General features: G+C 42.0%; 3 protein-coding genes across 3 annotated transcripts in view; 2 read left to right on the top strand and 1 right to left on the bottom strand.

Annotated features, from left to right (window-relative positions):
- Window positions 1–6,255, bottom strand: part of oxct1a (3-oxoacid CoA transferase 1a) — a 63,016-nt gene extending 56,761 nt beyond the window's left edge. The window contains exon 1 of the mRNA XM_036527849.1: window positions 6,060–6,255. Within this exon, the coding sequence (XP_036383742.1) occupies window positions 6,060–6,158 (99 nt within the window). The 5' untranslated portion in view covers window positions 6,159–6,255. The remainder of the gene's footprint in view (window positions 1–6,059) is intronic.
- A 1,647-nt stretch (window positions 6,256–7,902) lies between these two features.
- Window positions 7,903–14,325, top strand: c4h5orf51 (chromosome 4 C5orf51 homolog). The gene is made up of 6 exons (XM_036527611.1): window positions 7,903–8,002; window positions 9,607–9,716; window positions 11,913–12,059; window positions 12,572–12,703; window positions 13,584–13,698; window positions 13,850–14,325. The coding sequence occupies exons 1-6, from the start codon at window positions 7,909–7,911 to the stop codon at window positions 14,083–14,085; spliced, it is 834 nt and encodes a 277-aa protein (XP_036383504.1). The 5' UTR covers window positions 7,903–7,908; the 3' UTR covers window positions 14,086–14,325.
- Window positions 14,326–15,049: 724 nt separating this feature from the next.
- fbxo4 (F-box protein 4) lies at window positions 15,050–18,477 on the top strand. The gene is made up of 7 exons (XM_036527196.1): window positions 15,050–15,488; window positions 16,266–16,492; window positions 16,617–16,837; window positions 17,397–17,472; window positions 17,623–17,795; window positions 18,037–18,224; window positions 18,373–18,477. Exons 1-7 carry the CDS (start codon window positions 15,345–15,347, stop codon window positions 18,454–18,456), a joined length of 1,113 nt encoding a protein of 370 aa, XP_036383089.1. The 5' UTR covers window positions 15,050–15,344; the 3' UTR covers window positions 18,457–18,477.
- The last annotated feature ends 5,785 nt before the right edge of the window (window positions 18,478–24,262 follow it).

Genomic DNA, 24,262 nt, shown 5'->3' with positions numbered 1-24,262 from the left:
TTTGATTTCAGACATTGAGGCATCACTGAGCAGGTAACAATCTCTAAACAGCACATGGGGTTGTTTTTCAGCCAAAATAACATTTCCTTACAAATTTCAGTAATTGTTCATTAACACAAACAATGTGACAGTACTGCTTGTAGGAGTAATGGATTGTGATGGAACCAATGGGGATCACTCATTAACTACTAGCACTATCTTAAAATTTATCCTCTTTTTATTATACAAGAGGCAAATCTATGAGCCATCAAAAAGAGACAAAATAATGATTCTGCTGAGTCATGACCTGTTTTTTTTTTTTTTTGAAAATTGCCATTTCAGGAACAGGGTCTGATGCCCCAAACCCCCACCCCCCATGCCTTTCAGCCATGACAGAGTCCTCATTCAACACCAGACATGACGCTCCCCATTCAATAGGTCCTAGGCAGCACCCACACGCGATCAATAGGATTAGGGGCCTCCCCAACCCCCACCTGCACCCAATACCCCCCATCCCCACCAAATCCCCCATTGCCCTATTGGCGCATCCCCCACCAAACCAACCCCCATGCAGGCTTTCTGTCACTCCATCATTGAACACAATTGAGAGGAGCTGGCAGGCAGATGCAATCTGGCTTTTCTGACTGGAAAAGCCCCAGCAGGTACAGAAGAACCCTTAAAAGTTCTCATCACCACCATTGTTACTATATTTCTACATCATAAAATGTAAAAATAGAGCCTTTTCTGACAGCCAATATCCTGATCAATAACAGATCAATATACTGGTAGACAGAAATGCGGGTCAAACTTCCCAACACCGCTCTGCCAACCCCCACCGCCACCAGCCCCCCTCCCCCCTTCCCCAGAGAAGATAGGATGCAGTGCACTGACACACAAGGGTGCAGACACAATGAGGACAAGGGTCAGAGGTCAGGGGTGAGAATGATGTGTTTGAGCAGAGCTCGAGTGGGGCAAGTCCTATAAAGAAAAATGCTAGATGTGTCCCAATGTTCTTGGCTGCTGAGTTGAATATACACACTGTGACTGAATTATGCATATAGATGGGAAGAGGGTGATTGACTCAGCATGTAAAGAAGAAGCTGCTCAGGGCAGGATATTTTTCCTTCATTTGTGAGTGTGAAACCAGGGGACCTCAAACCCAGCCCCACCCTGGGAGATCACCCTTTCAAATGCAAATTCACTAGCAGCACCTGTATACAATAGTCCTTTGCTGGGGAGGGTGTTATAGGAAGGTATACAGCGGGTACTGACATCAATGCATTTCTATTTGTGCAGCTTTTTGATACCCAGTGTATGTCTACATTTACATTTACATTTTTTGTCATTTAGCAGACGCCCTCATCCAGAGCAACTTATATAGATTACAGTTTTTGCGTATTATCCATTTATACAGTTGGATATTTACTGAGGCAATTGTAGGTTACATACCCCACCCAAGGGTACAACAGCAGTGCTCCAGCAGGGAATTGAACCAGCAGCATTTGACTTCCAAACCATGCTCCTTACCACTACGTTACGCTGCCGCCTAAACACAACCTTCGCTGTACAGCACACCAGTGCAAAGAGTGAAAGCTGCATGTCTACACTGCATCTGTATTTTGCTCGAGAGAAATGCATCACTTTGCCAGAATGATCTTCGCATGAGTGACTTTTACAGTTTCAAACGCAGGTCAGTGGTCACATGGTGGCATAGTGCCACTCACACTGGCCACAGAGCACACAAGGAGCTGTGAGTGTTACATTAACAAATCGTTTCATTTTAAAAAATGCTGCTACTTCCCCAGCTTCACGCAATCTGTGGAAAACGGCTGGTCAAAGTTTAGTGCTGAATCTAATGAATAATCTGTCTCTGAAATTTAGGAAAAAAACTTCACACAAAAACAACCACCTTGTTGTCGCCAACACAGCTATACTGCTATACTGTGGAGTTAACCTAATTAAAGTTTGGGGGGAAAATTGTCACTGAGAAATTACAGTACAGCAATTGGCAGAAAAGTAAAATAAATATCTGTGAAGGGTAGAGGAAATCAAATGGATGGAGAGCCTAGCTAATGAGATAAGTGACCTAGCCGTCTCCGGCTTCCAGAAAGAGCAGGCAGACGGGAACTTGGGAGAGTCGCCAAGCTCTGTGTTCCCCCTGCTTAAGGAAAGAGCAGTTATTTAACCTCATCATTGCTTTCATTTTCACTCATTATCCAACGAACCGGTTTATCCTTTAACCCCATCGACCTCTTCGACTGTAACTAATAATAACCAACAGGAACTTCTGAGGGGCGGAAGGAAAATAATGGACTACTGTGAAATGGACACTGTCCTTCAGAATGTGCTCTGGGAGCATGGATGGGAAACAAGAGACTGAGATTAAAAAATGCACACACACACCCAGGTTGGTCTTTAATCTGAACTCACCTGCTTAAAATCACTTCGTTCCAAAGCTGTACATGAATTGTTTAAATGTGTAAAAGAACATATGAAATGTGATAGGTCAATAGGTGAACAAAAAGGGCTTTTGCATAGCAGATTAAACACATACTTTTTTCTATGCAAAACATCAAATGAAAACGGATAAGAATCTGTTTGTTTTGCACCTTGCAAACAGGTCTGTAACTGTACCTCCCCCACTGGATGCTCTCTGTATGTTAGACATAGAAGTTAGAAGTTCTCCCAGTCCAGTCCTTGCGTGGTTCTAGAATTCTGGATGTACAGACTTAATAGGTTGGAAAGACAGCAGTCTTATGAGTGGATTTCAGGGGGCTCAAATGTGTGTATCAATTATTCAGTATTGGTTTACATTTAGTCAATTGGCAGTTGCTGTTATCCAGAACTGCTTACAAAGCAAGGCTACAAACGTGACATATGAGATGGCCACTTGAACAACAGTGCGTACATGAAACAACACCTGAACCTATGTCAGTCCATCACATAGCGCTATAATAACCAGAATACTAAAGCACTATGAAAAAATGTGCTGAGAAAAAATGAACAGCAAAAGCAGTAATGCACAAGAAAATTAAAGACTTAAGCGTTATGGTTTAAATGAAAACCAAATGTGGTCCAGGGTTATTCTTTCATAGAATTGCTGCCATTGGCCAGCCTCCCTTTAGGAAAAACATGCAACAGATTTGTAAATCACTTTTATGACAGTATCCATTTTGAAAAATTCCAGTTAGCTGGTTTTGCAATGCACAAACAGAGTAAAGCTTCAAAATGGCAAATTCTGAGGTCAATTAACTTTTTGGCTGCAACTCAAGATCACATTACCTAACCACGCTTTCATGAATGGTTTGAGCAGTTCATCTTCTTAAAAAACAGTCCTGGACTCATTCAAACAGTTCCTGGTGCATCAGCTCAATGTTACAAGCAACAGCCCCTAATGAGACGGACGCCTTCGCCCTCCAGCATAAGATTCATGTCCCAAAGCATCATTAACTCTGTTTACTATTATTCCCCATAACAGATTTCACGTGGTTTGCTCCAGCCTGGGACACCAGCATCACAGACCTACCCCATATACAGTCATGAGCAGGCACACACAATCTCAAATATAAACTTGCTGCAGTGATTTAACGTGAGTTTTAATGTACAAGCCCTCATTTTTCAGTTTCACCTTCCTGGAATCTTGGCATTTCCAGAACACATTTTGGCATCTTCTAATAAGGCTTTAAAATGTTGGTCAATGTGTTACTTATACAATGAAAGCATGTGACTGATGGACAAGGTCAAATGCAAGACTCACAGTATTGCGTAATTCATTTGCTTAGCAAACACAGAATTTCTTTGTATTTGATCTTTACAGCTACGTATTTACTGGTGCAATTCAGGTGAAGTAAATCATCTAAAGCACAACATTGAATGCCCATGCAGGATTTTAATCTGACAGGTCAGGATTTGGGACCAGAGTTTCATGCTCTGTCCAATGCACTACACTGTTTCTTTCTGGAACTCTGCCATTATTGGTCAGCATGGTTCCGAGCCTGGGATGTGCCATACCTTCATTATAAGCCTGGAACCACTGTTATAGAATATCTCCTGCCTAGGTCCCCTTGTAAGATGGAAGCTTCACACTCTGAGAGCGTTTGTGTCAGATGGAACACTCCATGGTTCGAAGTTTGGGGCTTTGTCATTGTGACGGAGGCCTTCATGGTTCTAGTCAAAGACTGTTGCCATCCAGATGGAATTCCTCATGGTTGTAAGCCTGGAACTCTATCTATGTAATGGAACACCTCATGAATAATGAATGGAAATGTCCTTGCTGAAACGGACACTCAGCATATGCATGGAAGCCATGCAGCTCAGTCAAGTGAGAAAATCCTCAGCACAGCTCCACTAGTGGCCATTGCAAGAAAGCCAAAACATTCTGTAATAGTGAGTCCATTTCTTCAGAGCAATAAACCACAACCTGAAGAGTTTACAGAATGCTGCTGAGCATTGATAGACTGGTAAATCATTTTCTGATGTTCTTTTGAGCAATATTACTTTTGTTACAGTGTTACATTTGGTTTTAAACCAAGTATGCAAAATGTATGTAGTCAACAGTAAACAAACCCTAGTTCTTCAGATTTAACTGTGCCATATCAAGTAATATGGAATACATCAATGAAACACAGGCATTAAGGTAATATGGACATTATACTGCACTTTACATTGAATTATATTGCATGTTTAAGTTACATTAGGATTTACAGTGTACTTTGCACTTGTAGCCATTATCCCTGTCTACATGCCACAGGATTTAAGCATCTGCCTTAACAGTTACACATTCAGTGATACGCCCGGATACTGAATGCACCCCCATTCCCAAACACCCCCACTAGACCTCCCACTAGACACAAAAAGAACCAGGTATTCTCTTGGTAGGCTTCACCTTTTCCATTCTTCTGAAAGACAGAATGCCGGAGCGGACACAGAGCTTATCTACAGTTCTAATGAGCTTTTTACCGCCTTATTTCATTATTGAGAGGTCACATGGGAACTGCTTTGCCATCAGACTGATTCACATAGCCTCCCATGTGTCTGTGCATTGGCATTATGCTATATATATAGACCAACAATTGCAATTTCAGCTTGTTCCGAAGTAGTGACTTGAATTGAAAATAATACTTACAATTCTCTGACGTCAAATCACTTTACGTCAACAACCTCGGTTTAAAATCTATGGCTATTCATAAGCATAGTAGCGGTCTTGAGCATCCACCACTTTGAAACCGTAGTTGATTTCAGCATTTAAAGTAAAATTTATCTTATTTATTATTCATGTACTCTTTAATTAATGAATGCATTAAACCCAGATCGTGACGCCCAACAGACAAACGGAGGTGATGAACCTCAATAAGGTTAAGTTATTTAAAAATGGGTCACGCAACATACTGAGAGCTTGACATCGCAGCCCGAGTTTCCGACACACAAAGACCATCGCAGCACAGCTCTAAGAACAATGGAAAAACGCGGTGTGCAGTGAGAACTATTTAACAATGTGCTTTAGATCTTTTAATGATGTCGTAAATTAGCAACGCTATTTTCTTACCTAAACTCCTTGTCGTCTCCTGTGTACCAAGGTCAGGCGGTGCACTTATCAATTGTAATAACGAGTGACAGAGAACTGACCGTTATCATTTAACATTATGACCGAATGAAAATCCACCTTGTCTCGGTTCACTAAAATGTCTATCAAGTGGATATGGACCTTAACGATCCTTTCGAAATCAAAATAAATCACAATGGTACAGAAAACTACCCTGCATGGTACCGTAGCTGCATAATGGTCGCGAGGTTTTGAAAATGTGTCAGATTTGCTGGGAGCTTGCTTACTATCTTGCGAGCTGGTTCGCTAACTGGAAAGCTCAGTGATTTTAAACTCCATAATAAGCACTGCAGAGCAGGTCAATATCCAATTAATTCTAAATCACTTAATCTGAAAAGATAGAATAATACCACGTCCGGTAATATATGCATGGAGTATAGTTAGCTACAGCTCATGTGCAAGGTAGCTTGCTACCTCGCCAGTTATATCATATCATGAAAATAAAGGAAGCGAACAAATGAGTAGTTTCTGTACCGACCTTGTTCAAATAATGCACGGTGAGGTTAGTTCTGCAGGCTGAGGTTAAATTTCTGTAGATGACTTTTTCCGCTCTTGACAATACTTTGAAAGCCGCCATCTTTTCGAGATTTGGTTCTGTGCTATAATATGATGATAATTTTCGGAGGGCTGGTGCTTGAATCGTGATCAGTCCTATGTCGTATACCACCTCTGCAAATTACACACTGCTTTGGAGACAGAAGGCGGGTTTAACGAGGGAGTGAGAGGGGCTTGGCTGGCTAATTATAATTTCACCCTTTCCCTGCCGGGCAGTAGTCTGTGTAGCTCCAGCGTCTGCGCGAATTCAAAGTCGTTTGAGGACAAGATTGTAGGAAAAGTATCTTTAAATAAAACAATTTGACTTCCCTTTTAAGAGGTGTGTCGTCGCACCACGTGTGAGGATAACTTCAGTTTATAACACAAACACGGCTTGTAACAGATGTGGCCATATACATTTTACCTTTGTATGAATAAAAACAATCGTAAGTAATTATTGTTATGACGATACTTACCATAAATATTTCTAATCAAAATGAACTATATGCATTAGTTGCTAAATGCAACTATATCATACGTATGTATTGTACTCCCAGTTACCGGAAGAGAAATGATAGAATTACACTTCCGTGAAGTTTCGTGGAGTTCAAACGTCTGAAATGTCTCAGTCCTTGAATAAATAAATACACAAATAAATAAATCCAGAAGATTTTGTCTACAAAAATCTCTATGAACTTTGAAATTGCACCTATGTCTGCCAGTAATCACCCATGGCTAAAGCCTTCTTCAATTTGCAGTATCTTTACCTCTACAGCACTGTATTGAAGGTAAAGCATGGCTAAGGTGTATACATGATTGTGGTGGATATATTATTTTCTTGAAGATGTTTGTGTCATGAAACATCCGTATCTCAGCATCTGGTCTCATCTGAGTGTAATGCATTGAAGTTGTCGATAACACTTTCAATAAAACTGTATAGCACCAGAAATGTGCACCAGTTAGTTTTGTTAGGGCTTTACAACTCTCCTGCACAGATAACGATTATGAAGAATAATCCTTCTAATATATTTTTTTCTATCGCTTCTAATTTAATCTTGATATAACTATCCGGTCTGCGGTTCCTTGTCCAACAATGGAATTTATTGACACCCACTTGGGTGTCATCTCAAAGTGGTACATTTTTCTTACTGTCCTTGACACTACACATTGTTCATGGCTGAGGTATGGAAAAATAATAAAGATATCGAAATATAACTGGCCATCAGTCCGTTCATTTCCCATTTGTGCGCGCGTGCGTGTGTTTGTCTCCTACAAATGTTGTCATTCTGAATGAATTTCTTATGAGTATAGGAAATATCTCAAATAAGCTTTTTCAGTTATGCTGCATTTGCCAGACAATGTTTTCTTAAACGTATTTCAATATGATTGTTAACAATGAGTAATAACACCACCACATAGCCGTATGCCAGGATTAACTATAACACTTGCTAATTGCATCATTTCATCACGCACCGTGATTAAGAAAAGGAGGTCAAAATACCGGTAATTTAACTAATGCCCCCATCTGGAGATGATGGTTAACACTATTGCCCGGCCTCCCCGCCAAGGTTTATTGCCGATACAAAATGGTGATTTTTTTTCCTTTCTAAAAACTAAGCTCTGTCGTCTGATTGGTATATACCATCAAGACACAAATATAATGCAATCCGAGTAGAATGTGGGTTGCGATCGAATTAATAAAGGACATACTACAGTAGGTCGATGTTATCACATGAACAAACACATTTTACCACGTGAATAATCATTTGGGTCACGTGATTGTATTTTCAGTCATGGCCGACGACTGCAGAAGACAGGGGTTTGAGCTCGAAAGAAGGATTTTTGAGTTGGATAACAAGTGCGCCAGTCTCCGGATAGAAAAGCAAGGTAATGTACACTTTATTACAACGATTCCATTTGCGGAATGTTATGCTATGGTAGCTGGTAGCTAGCTACGCCGTAGCCACAAAATAGACTAACGTTACAGATCAGTTAGGTAGACTAGCTAGCTAGCTAACTGGCTTGCTGCAGTGGTGTCTTGAGACATAGGCAACTGTATTTTAAGTGTAAGGGACTGTCTTTGTAGATATTGTGAAAAAAATGTTATATGTCCGGAAGTAATTAAACAATTTGCTAGAAAGCTATTTTTATGTGAATGCGGTCAGGTAGCTAGCTAACATTGACTCACTGGCTACCTTGCCAGATAAGATCGGTCACCCGAGACTGATCATTTTCAGTCGTAAATAAACAACAACAACAATGAAATGTTGGCGAGGATGGAGTTTACCTGCCTAGGTTACTACGAATTATCCTAATGTATAGCTGTGTGATGTGGATGTTGAGCTAGCTAAGTGACGTAAGATGGCTAACGTCAGTCGTCGCACTTCTAATGTTTACGTTAGCTTGTTAGCTGCCTGCTTAGCTAACGTTAACTTCATGTGATTATTTTGCAATTATTCAGAAGAATTGGCTTCAAATTACGAAGTTACGTTAGATGCTTACCTACTTATAATCAATTTCATGTATTTTCATTGTACTGTTTGTTGACTAACGTAGTTACTTTATAATTAGCCATTTCGTTCAGCTAGCCTCATAGCAAGCTTGCAGTCAGCTATAACTGACTGGCTACCTACTGCTGGCTACAGTGCCTGGCTACATGTAGCACTATCGTTCTCACTGATTGACTGACTAGCTAGTTAGCGTTAGCTAACTCATTCGTCAGATAAATGCTGTGTCAGCTAATAATTGACTTAACTGTTTCCTAGAAGGTTTCTCAAGAAATAGCATTCTTGACTGCTAGCTAGCTCATTGGGAGCCCAGAATTTCAGTTATTGAAAAACGCGTTTGCATCTGTCATTGCAATGTTGTAGGCCTAATCTAACCCTGTCTCCGTGAGTGGGTATTTTGATAACCACCCATATTTTTTATCGAGGACTTTCACTTTTTAAAACGTTAACCATGCACAGCGCTGTTTATGTTAAATATCTTGGACGCCTGATTTGAAATTTTTATCAGTTAGCTGTGACTAATAACTGTCGAGAACAATGAAAACTTTATGAACAGTATAATTTTCTGTAACCTCTTAATGGCTCTCGTGACATATGATAATGATTGTCCAGAAAAATGTTGCCGTTTTTGTTAACACTTTTGTGTGCTTACTGTCAAATTTGTGCCTAAAACCAAACTCTTTATCTTAAATGGGGTGTAATTTTCAAGATTGTTTATAGCTGGTTACTATTGAGTCAGACTCGTGTTTGCAGTTTGCCAGTTTTCTCTTCCTTTGAAAGAAAAATCAAAATGTACCTTTTGTGCAAATTAGCTGGGTTTCTGCAATTAAAGACCATATTTTCCTGTTCAAAGTAGACAGACCGGCATTACATTTGGGAACAATGTGTACCTGATGTTTCAGATTATCCAGTAATTATGCATAATTATGCACTTTATTGTCTTGGACCTTGAATAAGTAATTAACACACTTTATTTTCTCCTAGATGATGACTATTTACAGAATGCGTCTGCCATACTAGACAAGTTGAAAAGCTATTACAGACAAGGGGGAGAGAGTAGCAGTCTGCCAAAACTGCTCCAGGATTACGCACAGGTATTACAGTTAATGAAATAAAAAAATCAAACTGATATTATCATGAAGTGTGGGGACTTTCAAAGGTCCACTCAAGAATGGGGCCTTCTTCTGAACTGAGAGCATGAATAAAAGGATTTTTTTTTTTTTGCATCCCCAAACTCAAGTGGAATTTTGGGGGAATCACATGACATAATAAGAGAATTTGCCCAAGGCAAGCCTTGTGATTGGCTGAAGCGAGAGGTGTTTTTCTTTTCCTTCTTTTCCGCTAAAGAGATTTGGCTTGGATGCTGTTGATACAGCAAATAAACGGTCAGAAAGCACCTCTGGAAGTGGGTGGTGGGGACCCAGATCTGTCTGGAAAGGGGGAGATGATTCTTGTGGGACTGTCATCAGGGACATAATTGTCACACAAAGCTGCATCTGTCACAGTTTTTCCCAGTGACTTAATATGATCTCACAGGTATTTCCCCATCTGAAAGTTGGGGGAGAAAGAAATGCAGGGTCCTCCTCCTTCATGACGTGGATCCAAATTAAAGGGAAACAGATTTCTATTCTGGAAAAAAAACACATGTGGCACCACTCCATGTCAGCATCATTGTGCTTTTTTGTGCTCTCATCAGCTGGGAATCAGTTTCTTTAGCCAGTGTGCATGACCTTTGACCTCAGTACCATGTGTGTTGCTGTCCTGTCTCCCATCTTGTCAACGTCCTGTGGTTTTACCCACAAGCTTTGTGAAGTTCACAGAGTCCTGGCTACTCTGTTATGGTGCAATAGTGTGCACGAGGCTGACTCTAGCATACCCTACATGTCCCAGATAAAAACCACCATGAGCTTACAGTTTTGCCTTTGGTCACACTTTTCACACAGACCCCCTGTTTCATAGATTCAGAGATGTTCTTTGATGTTATTGTAACAGTAAATATCCGGCAGGCATGGCTGTACAAGAACAAAAAAAAAAAAACAGTCCTTATAAAGTGGCTTGCTTTGTGAGCTGAATATGATTGCTTAGAATGACGTGGTCAAGATGACTGGTTTTCATCATGTGGTCAAGTGACCGCTGGTGTTTATCCTGCCTAATTAGTGTCACTCAGTTAGTCAGGTCACAGGCACATGTCCGCTGGATTCAGAGCTGGTCAGATGAAGGGAATGTAGCCTGCTGTTTCATTGTTCAGGAGATGATCCACCAGCTACAAACTATTTTAGGTGGAGCACACTATTTTATTTTTAAACAGATGAGGTGTATAATTCTGTTGGTCATAAGCTTGGCAGACTATTATTCAGGGTAACATATTCTACAGTTTTACATCTTGTCCATTTCATTGAATCAATTTACATGGAGTAGCCCTACCCTTTGGCTACAAGGTTAGCTCTTTGACCACTGCACCACACTGTGGATAGTCATGTGACCTATATTGGTGAATGGATTGAGAGGCACTGATCTAAGTGAGGATTTCCACAGGCTACTGCTTGGAATGCTCTAGGGTGTTTATTCACTCTAACAAGCAACTATTTTCAAAGCAACTTTGAAAATTTCTCCATTCAACAATAGGTTCTGAGTGAGTGGAAGATTGAAACTCAGCGAAGTGAGTCAGATTAATACCACAATAAAGTGCTATGACTCTGAGCTTAGAAATATCAGAGTATTTTCAATTGTAAGGAGACAAATGGATTTTTAAAATGTTTTTCCACCCCACTGATATTCAGTCAACTACACAAGGTTTTTCCAGGATCGTAAAGAAACCGTGTTTTCCCGTCACTCACAAATATATATTTTTCTTTGTCTGTGACATTTCATGTATAAATTATATTCTTACATAAAATCATTTTAAAGTAATGTCTCATCAAAACTAACTCATTTTGATAGCGTACTAAAATAGGCTGCCAAGGGCATGGATGAAAAACAATTCCAAAAACTCTCAACTTTCAGTAATGAATATGAGTGATACATTTAATGTTACTTACTGTAAAATAAAACACAAAGGATTGGATTTTGTGAAAAAGTACCACAGCCTTGACGGCTCTGCACTGCTCTGCATCCCCCACAGTCTGTATCCTATTTTGAGTTCTGCAAAGGCTCCTAGGTGAGTACTAGATTAAATCTCCTTTTGGTCTAAAGCAAGCAGCATAGGCTTTGTGTTATTTGTGTGAAGAGACTTGAGAAAAACTGAAAGTAAAGTCTGATGTGTGTGGGCTGGTTTTCCCCGTTCACCCCAGGTGGTTCTGGACATCACGTTCTATGAGGAGAATAAGCTGGTGGACCAGGAGTTTCCAGAGGACTGCTCCCCATACAAGATCCAGCAGCTGCTGCAGGACCTGACCGAGCCCGAGGTGCTGGCGGGCAGACTCGCACCTGCCCAAGAGGTACTGGTACTGTGTGTGCGTGCGTGTGTGAAAGGGGGAGGGAGAGAGAGAAAAGGTATTTTTCCTCTGTATACATTCTCCTTTGTACAACATGACATGACATGACATGTTGTAATGTTATATGAAGTGTCATGTCATGTAATATATGATGTATGGGTGTGATATCCTGATATAGCCTCTCTGGCTGATGAATCCTCTAAATTGGTCCACTAAATTCATGGTTCAGTGTCTGAGCATTTCCTAATTGAGAGAATACCATTTCTATTCCAGTGTCCTATTCTAAAGTTTCTGCCCTTCTCACCCTTATACAGTGGCATGTGTGCCTTTTGTAAGGGTAACTTAAGGTATCAAAGACAAAGTGTGGGACACCCTGCATAAAATATAGTTACGTAGAGCAGAAGGCCAAACAACGTTATAACCGTCTCCATACAGAGTGCCTTGATGTGTGACATCAGCAAGGCTTACAGTGTTGTGTGCTGTGGTGTGATATAATACCTCCCTCCTTTTGTCAGGTTCAGTCTGTGCTGGGGCTAGAGCTGCTGGAATGCCTGTACTGGCGGCGGGGGGCGCTGTTGTACATGTACTGCCACACCCTGCACCAGAGGAAGCAATGGATCAAGAAGAACAAAGCTACCTTCCTGAAGGTCATTATTTTAACTTTCAAGGTCACCGCTTCAGTGCTGTCACAGCTTTGCATAAAGATGCCATGTAAAATTCACTTTCAAGGACCATCCACGCTGGGGTTTTTGCTAACACAAGATTCTGCATTGCTGAAGCTCAGAGAGTGGTCTCACTCTGGTGCCACCTGAAACTCAGCACGAGGGCTCAAAATAGACTCAGTGCCCATTTTTCAATGTGCCATAGCAAAGCAAGGGCTGGCTTCAAGATGGCAAATGCTCTGCTGTTTATTGCACAGCTCTCATTGAGAGCCTTTCCAAAACTCAAGAATGGCTGTACCCTCACTTTCTGTGTGTTTATAGAAACTGGTCATCTTTGCAGCTGAAACAGCGTGGCATTAAACCATTTAAATGGTCTAGTTTTATGACTTGATAAGTAGCATAATTAGTCTTTACCCTGGTACAAACAGAGGAAGAATTACTGTTCATGTCATCTAAACCAGTGTTTATCAATCCTACTCCTGGAGGCCCCCTGCGTTGCGCATTTTCCATCTTTCCCTGCTCTACCTACCTGACTGAACTCATCAGTGGCACTTTTGATTAGCTGAGCACAACTGATTTAATCAAGCAGCAAGGATAGATAGAAGATACGCAGGACAGGGGGCCTCCAGGAGTAGGACTGAGAAACACTGGTCTAAACCATATCTGCGCAGCGAGCACTTTGTATAGTTCTCTGCACAGCAGCATGTAGCAGTGGTTATAGGTTTAATTACCACATGAGGAACTTCCAATTTTACTGTGCAGCAAGGTACTGAACTAAATAACCCGATGTGATCGAATGTAAGCTGTGTTAAGTCACCTGACACAAGGGCAATGAATATAAAACAGGAGATGTGACTGGTTGCAGTGTCTTCACGAAGGCGTGCGCTACCTGATGAGGATGCTCCAGGTGAGGAACTCGGTGAAGCTCAACGATGGCGTGGTGTTCCATGACTCCGCTACAGCCAACTTCCTGGCTGAAGGTAAACACGCCACTTATGTGCACTTGACTGGTATGCTCAAGAAACTTTAGGGGGATCCCACTGCTCGTCTTGTGGTGCTCCTCTGTTATGTCATGGTTTCTCGAGTATCTTTAGCAGGCATTTGGATACTACCTTTTTTCTTTTTGAACAGGCATCTTTTCGGACACCCACCTACTGACCATGATGTACATAGGGGAGATGTGCTTCTGGGCGGTCAAGTACGAGGATTGTGGCATGGAGACAACGGAGAGGAAGGAGGAGAGGTTGCAGTTCCGGGACATCGGCACCCAGATCCTGCACAAGTACGTGCTGGTATGCGAGGGTCCCCTCCAGGGCCAGGGCTGGAACACCGAGAATGCCAAGGAGATCCTCAACATCTTACAGTAAACAGAGGGGTAGGGGTGTCTGTAAAATAAAAAGTTCACACAGTGGAAAGAGGAAAAAAAAGCCCCTTCCCCTCCTCATCCCCAAAAGCACTTAATCTTCCAGACTGTTGGCTGGGCATGTGTTTGCTCTGAGAATGTGGTTTAAAAAATAAAAATGAAAAAAAGGAAAAAGATCTTAATTCAGCTGGGAATGGAACATCACACAACAGCTACTTGTATTTATTATTTTTATTTTTTATTTGTTTTGTTGTTTTATTTGTTGTTTTTTAATTAATTGCATTTATATATATATATATTAAAGGGAGGGATGGAGGGTGAAAGAGTGGGAGGGAGAGAAATCTATGTTGAAGACTTCAGTATTCATGACTATTTTACAGTATGTACAGTTCTGTTTCTGCTGGGTAAAATGCTCTTTCTCACTTATTAAAAAAAAGTTCCGTTTTCCATACTTTGACCAGAGGTAACGCCCAGAAATGGGGACTTTGATATTTTGATAGTATACATCTAAATGGAGAATCTCAGTGTTGGTATTCTTTTAAAAATGTATTTCATTTCATTTTTTATGTCTTCATTGAAAATAAATATATGTTGGTTTAAAAAATGTCAGGATTTTCTTTGTTTCATTGCTAGTTAATGTGTGAATAGATTATGTATTGACTAATACTAATGCAAGAACCTAGTACCTACCAAGAACATACCTATGCATGAACTGAACAAGACTATTGATGTTGTTTAACCACTTCTGTTAGACAAGGAGATTTGAAATAAGACACGCAATAGTAATTAATTACTTGCAGAACGTAATTACTTTGTCGAATAATAAAACTAAAAAAGTTCGTAGATATAGTATGTAAACCGGGATGCTATATGCAGAAATATCCACTAGGGAAAAACTACTGCAACCACAATGCAACGCTTCGCATGTATTAGCAAATCAGAGGACGACATTTGCTGTTTGAGGAAGACAAGTTGACGCGTGGAACTTGCTACGCTAAATAGCAGAACGTCGTGATTTCTGCACTGTACACTGTACAGGTCATCTGTCGCATCAGTTTCAGCACTAAGCAGCAGGTATTGTAGCTACTGAGAACCAAGCTACGAGGTCAGATCTTTAAAAGCGACATGCGGGTAGATTTAGATGCCTTTGCTAATATAAGAACCACCTGGCGATATAGTTACGAAGTCAGAAAGAGCTGTAAATATTTTTACTGACATTATAATAAATAGCTTGCGATACTTCGAAACCCGGAAACGTAGGACATGGAGTGGGGCAATGACTCCGCAGTTCGAAGAAGTTTGAGGCAGTTTAGAGACAAATACTTTATAAATTCGAGAAACGCGGCAAGTAAAAACGCAGAGGGTGAGGATGAAGACGCTTCCTTTGGACTTCTGGAAAGTTTACCGGTAAGATACTGGACATGACATCACATCACATCCTAGCTAACACACGACGCTGCAGCAACGTCGCCAGTAAGTGCTCATTTGGTCACCGCGACATTACCTTATGGCAACGTTCTTGTGACGTCGCAGTATTGTTTTTAAGAGAATATTGCCCTTTGGTCGCGTGGATTACGTTGCCGCGACGTCGTCCGTTGGTCGGAGATAGTATTTCCGGAAATGACCGCGGTCAGCAACGTAAGAGCAACGTGACTGTGTTAGCTGGGATCACATCACGTTACATTAGTCTACATTATTACATTACTACATTATTATCCAGAGTGACTAACAGAATAACCGGTGTGTACCCTTAAATCACAGTTAAGAAAATTGTTGTGGCACTTCAGGAATTATCTGGAGAGCAATGTGTTTGGCAGTGTCTATAGAGTAGCTATGTCGTAAGGGGATGGATAGCTCGCCAAATACATGCTTACAGGTTGTTTATCGCCATACCGCTGGTCTGACGGGTATGTTTAACTAATAAGTTACTGATGTTGATTACATGATTGAGTGCTTAAAACGGTCCAGTTTCATCTTTGGTCCAAGATGAAAGAAACAGCACGCTACTAGCTACTAGTTTTCAACTAGTTTGGGGGTGATGACATGTTTGTTTAGTCAACCCACTGACAACAAGAAAAATACAGCAGATCTAGAGTAGAATCTACAGCGACAGTAGTCAGTAGTCAACTGTATAATTTTCTGTGGCTGAACTACCCTGCACCTGTCCCCCCTTTGTTTCTTCAGGCGGATATACAGTTTCACATTATGACGTTCCTGTCTCCCGAAGACCTTTGCCGGCTGGGCGGCACCTGTCGGTACTGGAGGTCAGTGGTTCGGGACCCTTTGCTCTGGCGGTATTTTCTGTTCCGGGATATGATTCTCTGGCCGTCCATCGATCACACCTCCATGCCTCACCTGGGGGCACTGGACACGCCCCTGCACGAGGATCGCGACCAGGACTTCATGGCAGAGTGAGTCTAGTGTTCACACCATGATTTCTTACTCAAGCGTTATAGAAAATTCAATCGGTATTGTCGTTATGTATCGCTGTGGTTACAGATATACCGAATCTGACGGCTGATAGCGCTCTTGCAGGTATCTTAGGAGCTGTCCCGCCTGTAGGCGGCGATGGCGACCGCCTAGGCCAGCGTACGGCGCAGTGGCATCTTTTCTGCAGTCTCTGCTGCTGTCTGCCGAGCCCCGCTTCGCCATGTTCGGACCGGGTCTGGAGCAGCTGGAGGTCTCGCTGATGACGAAGCTGATGCATTCCCCGCACGTGCTGCCTGTTGCCGGGATACCGCAACGGCAGATTGACGGTGTGTGCTCACCGTCGATTTTCTGTGTCCGTGACACAGGTGGCGCTGTCACCTCTTTGATTCCTAAGTTATCCCATGTATTAAATATACATAATACATTATGAAACTTTAAACTGAAACACTGCAGTTTTCGATTTTTATGTAGTTGTCTTAAATTCTGTAATACTGCATTTGTAGCTGCTACCATCTCACATTCTGTTTAGTCTTTTGCTCATTTTTATAAATGGTCCCATTCTAACCTTATAAGGTCACTATTGAACTGCTCTGTCCTTTGTTCTCACCTTTGGCAATTAAACAAATATAGCCAATTGACTTAATAAACAACTCTGGTCATGGTGAATTTTCATTTTAATTACAGTACAGAATATGTTTTTTTTTAACTGAACATTTTGAATTTGTTCTAGAGCTTTAATAAAATTGTATCAGTTGCTTGTTTTTACCCTTGGCCTACTGCTGGACTCAACTGTGAGGAACCGTAAACCATTCAGCTGTTTGCATAACCTATTTTCTCTTGATTTTACCTGTTGATCATTAACCCTGCCATTTCTGTCTATTACAGGCGTGGGGTCTGGAATCAGTTTCATGTTCAATAATCAGCACAGATTCAACATTCTGACACTGTACTCAACCAACAGGTGAGTTACTGCGATCTGGAAGGTAATGGCACATTTTGATTTAACACCTGCATGTGCATGCGTGTGTGTGTGTGTGTGTGTGTGTGTGTGCGTGCATGTATTTGGCACACACGGGGGAATCACCCTGGCAGACATGTTGGTTTTGGGCAGGTCGGAGCGGGAGAGAGCACGTGTGAATCAGCAGAGCCTCCGCAGTAAACTATTCGTCCAGCAGGAAGATGGACAGGCAGATGGCCCCGCCTACAGCATCGTCCCCCAGATCCAGGAAGTCTGTCGAGCTGTGGACGGCTTCATCTATGTGGCTAACGCCGAAATCCAGAGAGGTGAGGAGTCCCAGTCCAGTGAAATAATGAACACACATTTTGTGTGTTGTACAAAATCCATTGCAAATGTCCATTTGTGGGTACAGGTGGATCACACACCTCTATACTCAAGACGTTTGTCCACAGCCTAGCTTGTTACCTTGCTTTGCACCAGTATCAGTCTGAAGGCCAGTCCTCTACCACTCTTACTGTGTGTGCGTCCCCTGGCTGCGCTTGACTCCCATATGTCGTCCATTGGAAGGTGCGAGGCGAGAAGAGGAGGAGTCTCAGCTCCAGGCCATGCTGGACTCAGCGTGGGGGCCCTCCTCCCGGCCACTCCTGGTTCTTTCCTGCGTGTCCAGGGAGGAGCCCGGCAGTACCGGAACCCGAACCCCCTGCGTGGTGCTGGCCCGTCAGCTGAACCTGCAGAACCTGCAGAACCCCTGGATGGTGAGGCGCATGTCTGCTGATCACACATGTCTCCTGCTATTACGGCTATCTCTTCATTTGGTGGTTCTTGCTTAATTAACCAGCAGACAGAAAAATGAATGGATGGTGCCTGCTTAGCTAACGAGGGGGATTTGTGCTCTTGCTGCAGGTCCAGGACATTGTGGCGGAATCATTAATGGGGGTTCTGGATGGAGTCGGCTGGCTGTTGGGAGGCTGTGGGGTGCGGTTGTGACCACAGTAACAGTGACTGGAAAACTACAATTAAAAAAAAAATCCATTATTTCTTTTTTATAATCAAAGATTTATGGAATCGTATGAAGAGCCTGCGTTCCAGCTCCAGCAGGTCTGTGATGGAACAGAAATGGACTCAGTATGATTGTCAAAATCTGTGGTGTCAAACTGTGCTTCACTCACAAAAAAAAAAATGAAAATGTTCGTCTTTTCCAAGAAACCCCATCCATTTCACTGGATGAGATTTTTTTCCCTTTTCAACCTTTTTGTCTTTTTTCTATCCATCATTAAGCTCGCATTTCCACTACACCCAACATACCCGTGCAGGAGCAACGAAGCAAGAGGACCGCACTCCTCCTAAAAGCTCTTGTTCAGCCACACTGTGCCACAGTGCACCGCGGTGGAGAAACTCCCCACTGAAGCATAGGGACATCTCCATTGACATCATCCACTCGCAGGCACCTCAGTAGCCACTAGAGGGCGTGGAAGTGGTGGGGAGACAGAATTCTGGATGATGAAATCCATCCTGCCTCTATGGAAAGGAAACTAGTTTTGTTCTGCTTCTGTGGACTCTCAGCAAATGACAAGGCTCAGACGTGAGCCTGACTTTTATAAATAAGTTTGTTATGCCTTTTTAATTCATTTTTCCGTGGCTTTCATGCTGTAATCTATTCTGTGTTCATGTGAATAATAAGAATTATGAATAATTTGTAATGCATTTACAAAATTATATTTTAATCTTAAACAGTTTAATGGAGTGGATATTGTGGATATAGCGTGTGAACGTCAGCATTTGCTCTTCTCATTACATTGATGCATTTTGTTCTAGTGTTGTTCTAGTGGTAACTTGACAGATGCACGGTGAGTTCAATGGCCAAACCAAATTGTGAGGCTCATTACGTCACTGGAATTAATCTCCCACCAGGTCCAGTTTACAACTCATCTTTTTGGTCTTCACGTCATCGTTTTCCAATTAGCGTGTAGTTCCTAATCTTAACCACAGTGTGGAACTATTTGCACGTTTACCCTCAGTTGCTTTATCTTGCTTCTCTTAAGAGAACAATCTTCGGGTTCTTTGAAGCTGGCATTTTTTGGCACTTGTAGTTACACTGAGATATTTTGACGAAATCAGTAGTGACCAGTTTATATACTGTGATATGTGTTTCTCTCCTGCCTGTACCAGATTTTCAGTTGCGCAAGATTTAAAATGTCTGGAGTGACTTGAATTCGAGCCTGGCTTATGTTTGCAGCATTAAATTGTAAAAAGAAAAAAATGACTACCTTCTATCAGTAGGCTACCCTGTGCATTAAATCATTAACTCACTGTTTTCATATGCAAACTGTACACATTTTAACACGCTATTTAGAATCAGATGTTTAAAGAGGGAGGCTGTAAAGGTTGTACAGACCAGATTTTGTTTTAAGTTTCATTTGTAACTTGGGCCTAAATTCAGGTGTTACCCTTTATTGTGTCTTCCTGTGTGCGATGGCGTCGTGCAGATTTCTGCAGCGGTTGTAGTTTGGGGGATGGTTTAAAAGCCAGTAAATGGTGTTCTTCTCAGAGGCCTTTTAACATTCCCAGTCAAAGCAGCAAGTACAGAGTGTTACTCCAGGGCTCGGCCTGCTAATTTTCCAGGGAGGTGTCTTGTATATCTACACATGGAAGTGATTTTATGTCTGTGAGAAAAGCAGTTTCCTTTTCATCCAGCAGGGGTCAGTAATGGTCTAGATTGCACTAACCAGAGAAGAAAAAGGGTCACTTAGTAGTGGGGTGTGTGGCAGTGTGAGGCCCAGCCCAGGAAATGGTTTAGAAAAAACTTATTTTAGTATCTGTCTGTCTTTTCTCAAGAAAAAACTTTCAGTGAATTGCTAATTACAGTAAACATAAACAGGTTTATTACAAATGTAAAAAATATGTATTTTACAGATTCCTCACTCTAGTTTTTGATTGATTCTCAGAGTTGTCCTGTGGTGGTTCCTCGTTGTGGTATATAAACTAAACACTATTCCTGGGGTTTCATTGTCAGGTAAATGCTGACAAATACTATTTTTAAAAGACGTTGAATTTCAAATAGGTAGACATCATATTACTGTTTTATCATTGGTAAGACTGCATATAACTGCGCTTGGGGCTTTGACAATGATGTACTGATGGATTGTGTGTGTAGTGAGATAGTGCTTTTCATTCCCTTTCAGAGATGTTAGAGCAGCATTGAACAACTCCAGGTTAGTGATTCACCTCATGCTCTGCCCTTTCAGGTGTGGCCCTCACCTGGATGGTGCACTGCAGTCGTTTTGCACCCATCACATCCTGCACATGGGATGGGAGGGAGGGATTTATTATAGCCAGGTAAGCGAGTGGATGATTCGACAGGCAGAGTGGGAGAAGTTGGCCCGGATACAAAAGAACCCCCTGCTGTTTGTGGTAAGTGGCTCTGAGATCTTTAAGGACGCTGAGTTGAAACCACAGTTTAACATCCAGAAAGACAAGTTCCTTTTTTCCATGATTCTTAGGGCACCTGTTACCTGTCCATACAGGTATGTGTTCCACTGGTCTTGTGAGTGAAATGTTATCCTGAAATTTGGACCACAATTATGATTTGACAGATTCAAGGCGCTTTGGGTAAGAACTGTCCTCTCAGCAGTCCTTGCTCAGGTCAAAGATCGCCGATGGGATGCAGTCCATATGACTAAAGGAAGACATACAAAAAAGACATTTGTCAATGTAATGTTGCTTCTGTGTTGGAAGAAAAAATATCCAAGATCCTTTCCCAGTTTATCTCTCTGTGTTTGATTCTTAAAGCATGCCACTTTTTTAGGTGATACAAACAATTTGTTGTTCCTGAAAATAGAACTTTTATAATCGGTATACACTTTTTCACAACTTTTTCGCTGGTAAACTTGTTACCCTCTGACATGTGTAGATTCATTAATACAATTAAATGGAGGTGACTACATTTAGAATTTTTGAGGGTTGAGGGTTTGATTTTTGAGATGGAAATTAGAATTGTCTCCTGCGTACTTTTTTTTTTTTTTTTTTTTTTGCAAAAAGGTCTGTAAGTGGTTGTAATCTTCCTCATAGAAAGACATTGTGAAAACATAATTACTGCAATTTGGGTGCATTAAGTGCAATTTGAATAACAGAAATTAATGTTCTCTGTAGTGAAATTTGCCATAATGGAATGAGGTACCCTTTGGAGGACCTGAAATTGTCTAGTTCATTCCAGCCAGCTCTTCCAAACAAAAAAATCTCCCCAGCCTCTTCACCCAGGCAATTACCGTGTACGCCCGCGGTGTTCTCATTGGTCCTGTGGAATCGCTTTTAGAATTTCCATCTCATCCTGCCAACAGGCGGAAAAAAACCAATATAGATCAGACAGACGTTTCTATTCAGGCCATTAAATGCGAAGGTGAACATAAGGCGAAATTGCGCCGACCAGCCCAGCTTCCGTTCGCTGTCAGTGGCTGCCGTAATGGAGCAGGTAAGTCAATCGCTCCAGCTGGATGACCAAATATATCCCACATATCTATGTGTTAGTGCAACTACTGCGTGATCCTGCTCACAGGCCTGGAGCAATATGTCTAAATCCACGTCACCCAGGGGGAAATGGCAGTAAAGTGGGGAAAGTTGCAATGACTCACACTGCTATATGTTGCATGCTAATTCCACCCCCCAGTGCAGGAGCAGCGTGCAACATAGACTGTCACTCAGGCAGAGTTCAGCCAAATTTCAGCCACGCCCACATTCTGTTGATACCTGCTTTCACTCACCTGTGCCAATACCGAAAATGATGTAGAGGATCTCAACAAATTCAATTTGAACATTTTCTTTAAATATTGTAATTGTTTACATCCTAAGTCAGATGGCTGTATTTGTATATCTACAAATACAGCCAGCTGTCAACAGCTGTCAACTGCAGTCAGTGGCTGCGGACTTTCCCCATAATTTTGTTCACTATTCCAACAGATCTCTCCCTGACCCTCTCTGTCTGGTATGTAGTGTAACAGGTAAACCCAAATCCTGGGCTCTCCTGTGGGAAGTGTTCTCTGGTACTGCAGCAAAGTGGACCCATACGGTGTAGAAAATGCAGTTGAACTCCCCCTCCCCGATCACTAACGCTTGTCATTTGGCGGCTAAACAATACATTAGTGATACGCACATTCTGTGCTCTCAAATAGTTAACAGCTGTATGTTTTAGGAAATGCATCAGTTTAAGAGTATGCAGATAATTGCTAATTGGACTCATTAAGCTAGGGCAATTAGTTGGAACAAAAGTGCGTGCCAGCCTTGCAGGAGCTGAGCGGGTTGTCTCTGCACTGCATAAATGCAAGGCACCATTATGCAGAGTGACCTGGCCACAGCAGGTAAAGATCATACTCCAGCTGGAGGTTAACAGCCAAGAACTGCGGTGACATCAGTGAAATGCTTTAGGAGCTGTCACGACAGCCAGCACAGCTTTCAGTAGTGAGTGGGAGGTGTGTGTATTGAACATACTTTTTTTCCTTTTCTGTGCTTTCATGCAAGGTTGTAAGTCAGGTGCCATTATCCAGGGCCACTTACAGTGGTAGGACTCATTCACTCGGATGCATTTTGCAACAGGTCAGCAGAGGTAAAGGACGTCATTTCTCAGAGAGGAAAAGATTACAGTGTGTGCTGTTTTAATCTTCCAGTGAAATGTGATTTATTGCAAAATTAAACAAAAAAAACAACATTTCGACCTACATCTACATCTTCCTCTATTTGCTCCAGCATTGCACCAGACCCATTTGAACAGACACGTCAGCAAATGAAGTGAATGTGATGTAATCGCTTGGGAGCATTTCAGTGCTGTTTGGGTGCATTCTGTCTCCTCCTGTTTTATAACGTTTTGTTACTGTGTTCCTGTCCTGGCTGTTCCCTATGCATATAATTTCCTTTTTCTCAAAAGGTTTTATTTTCCCTAGGAGACTATACAGCACACATCAGAGACAGACCTGATGACAGTCTATACACATGAATGAAGAGGAGAGAGACAGAGACTCATCTCACACTGTCAGCTCATTTGCTGTCCAGAATTATCAATTAGTCTGACTTCTTCCCTTTCTCTCTAAAACACTAGAATGTGCAGTGGCTAACCAACTGTCTTGCCTTCTCTCACTGAACAAGCCTTTTGACCCCTTCCAGTTCAGGGCTGCTCAGTCCAGACACTGCCCTTTTCTCCATCATTGAAGTTCTCCTACCAGCTAGAGCATCATCCCACTCCTCAGTCTTGATTCTTCTGCAGCCTTTGATACAGTGGACCACACTCTACTTCTGTCTACCCTGGCTACATTGGGGATCTCTGACACTGCTTTACATCCCTTCCAGGGCCTCCCATTTCAAGACATTTCCCTTAGCTTAGACTCTACAAGCTATTTCTCTGATAGCACTCCACCTGTCAGAAGCTTGACAACCACCTGTCCTTCTCGTCACAGGTTGCACAACATCCAAAGGATCCGCCCCTATCTCACTGTGCATTCTGTGCAGCTGTTAGCTCAGGCCCTGGTCCTCTCATTCTGGACTACTCTAACTCCCTCCTTGCCTGTCTTCCTGCCTGTGCCATCAAACCCCTTCAGCTAATTCAGGATGCGGCTGCACAACTTGTCTACAACCTCCCTAAATGTATTTTTCTAGGCTGTCTAGTTTCAGATCGGCACAAATTACTTATGGTGGTGCTTGAATGGTGTTTGGCCTGGGAGTGCTGTTAGCCTAGTCTAACAATGTTGCTTATTTAACTTGGATGAATACACTTCTGTTCTCTTGCACTGGAAGTCACTCTGGATAAGAG

This window comes from Megalops cyprinoides, chromosome 4 (assembly GCF_013368585.1).
Source record: "Megalops cyprinoides isolate fMegCyp1 chromosome 4, fMegCyp1.pri, whole genome shotgun sequence".
In the NCBI taxonomy this organism is placed as follows: domain Eukaryota; kingdom Metazoa; phylum Chordata; class Actinopteri; order Elopiformes; family Megalopidae; genus Megalops; species Megalops cyprinoides.
The sequence above is the reverse complement of the archived record's forward strand: the minus strand, read 5'-3'. Positions and strand labels throughout refer to the sequence as shown.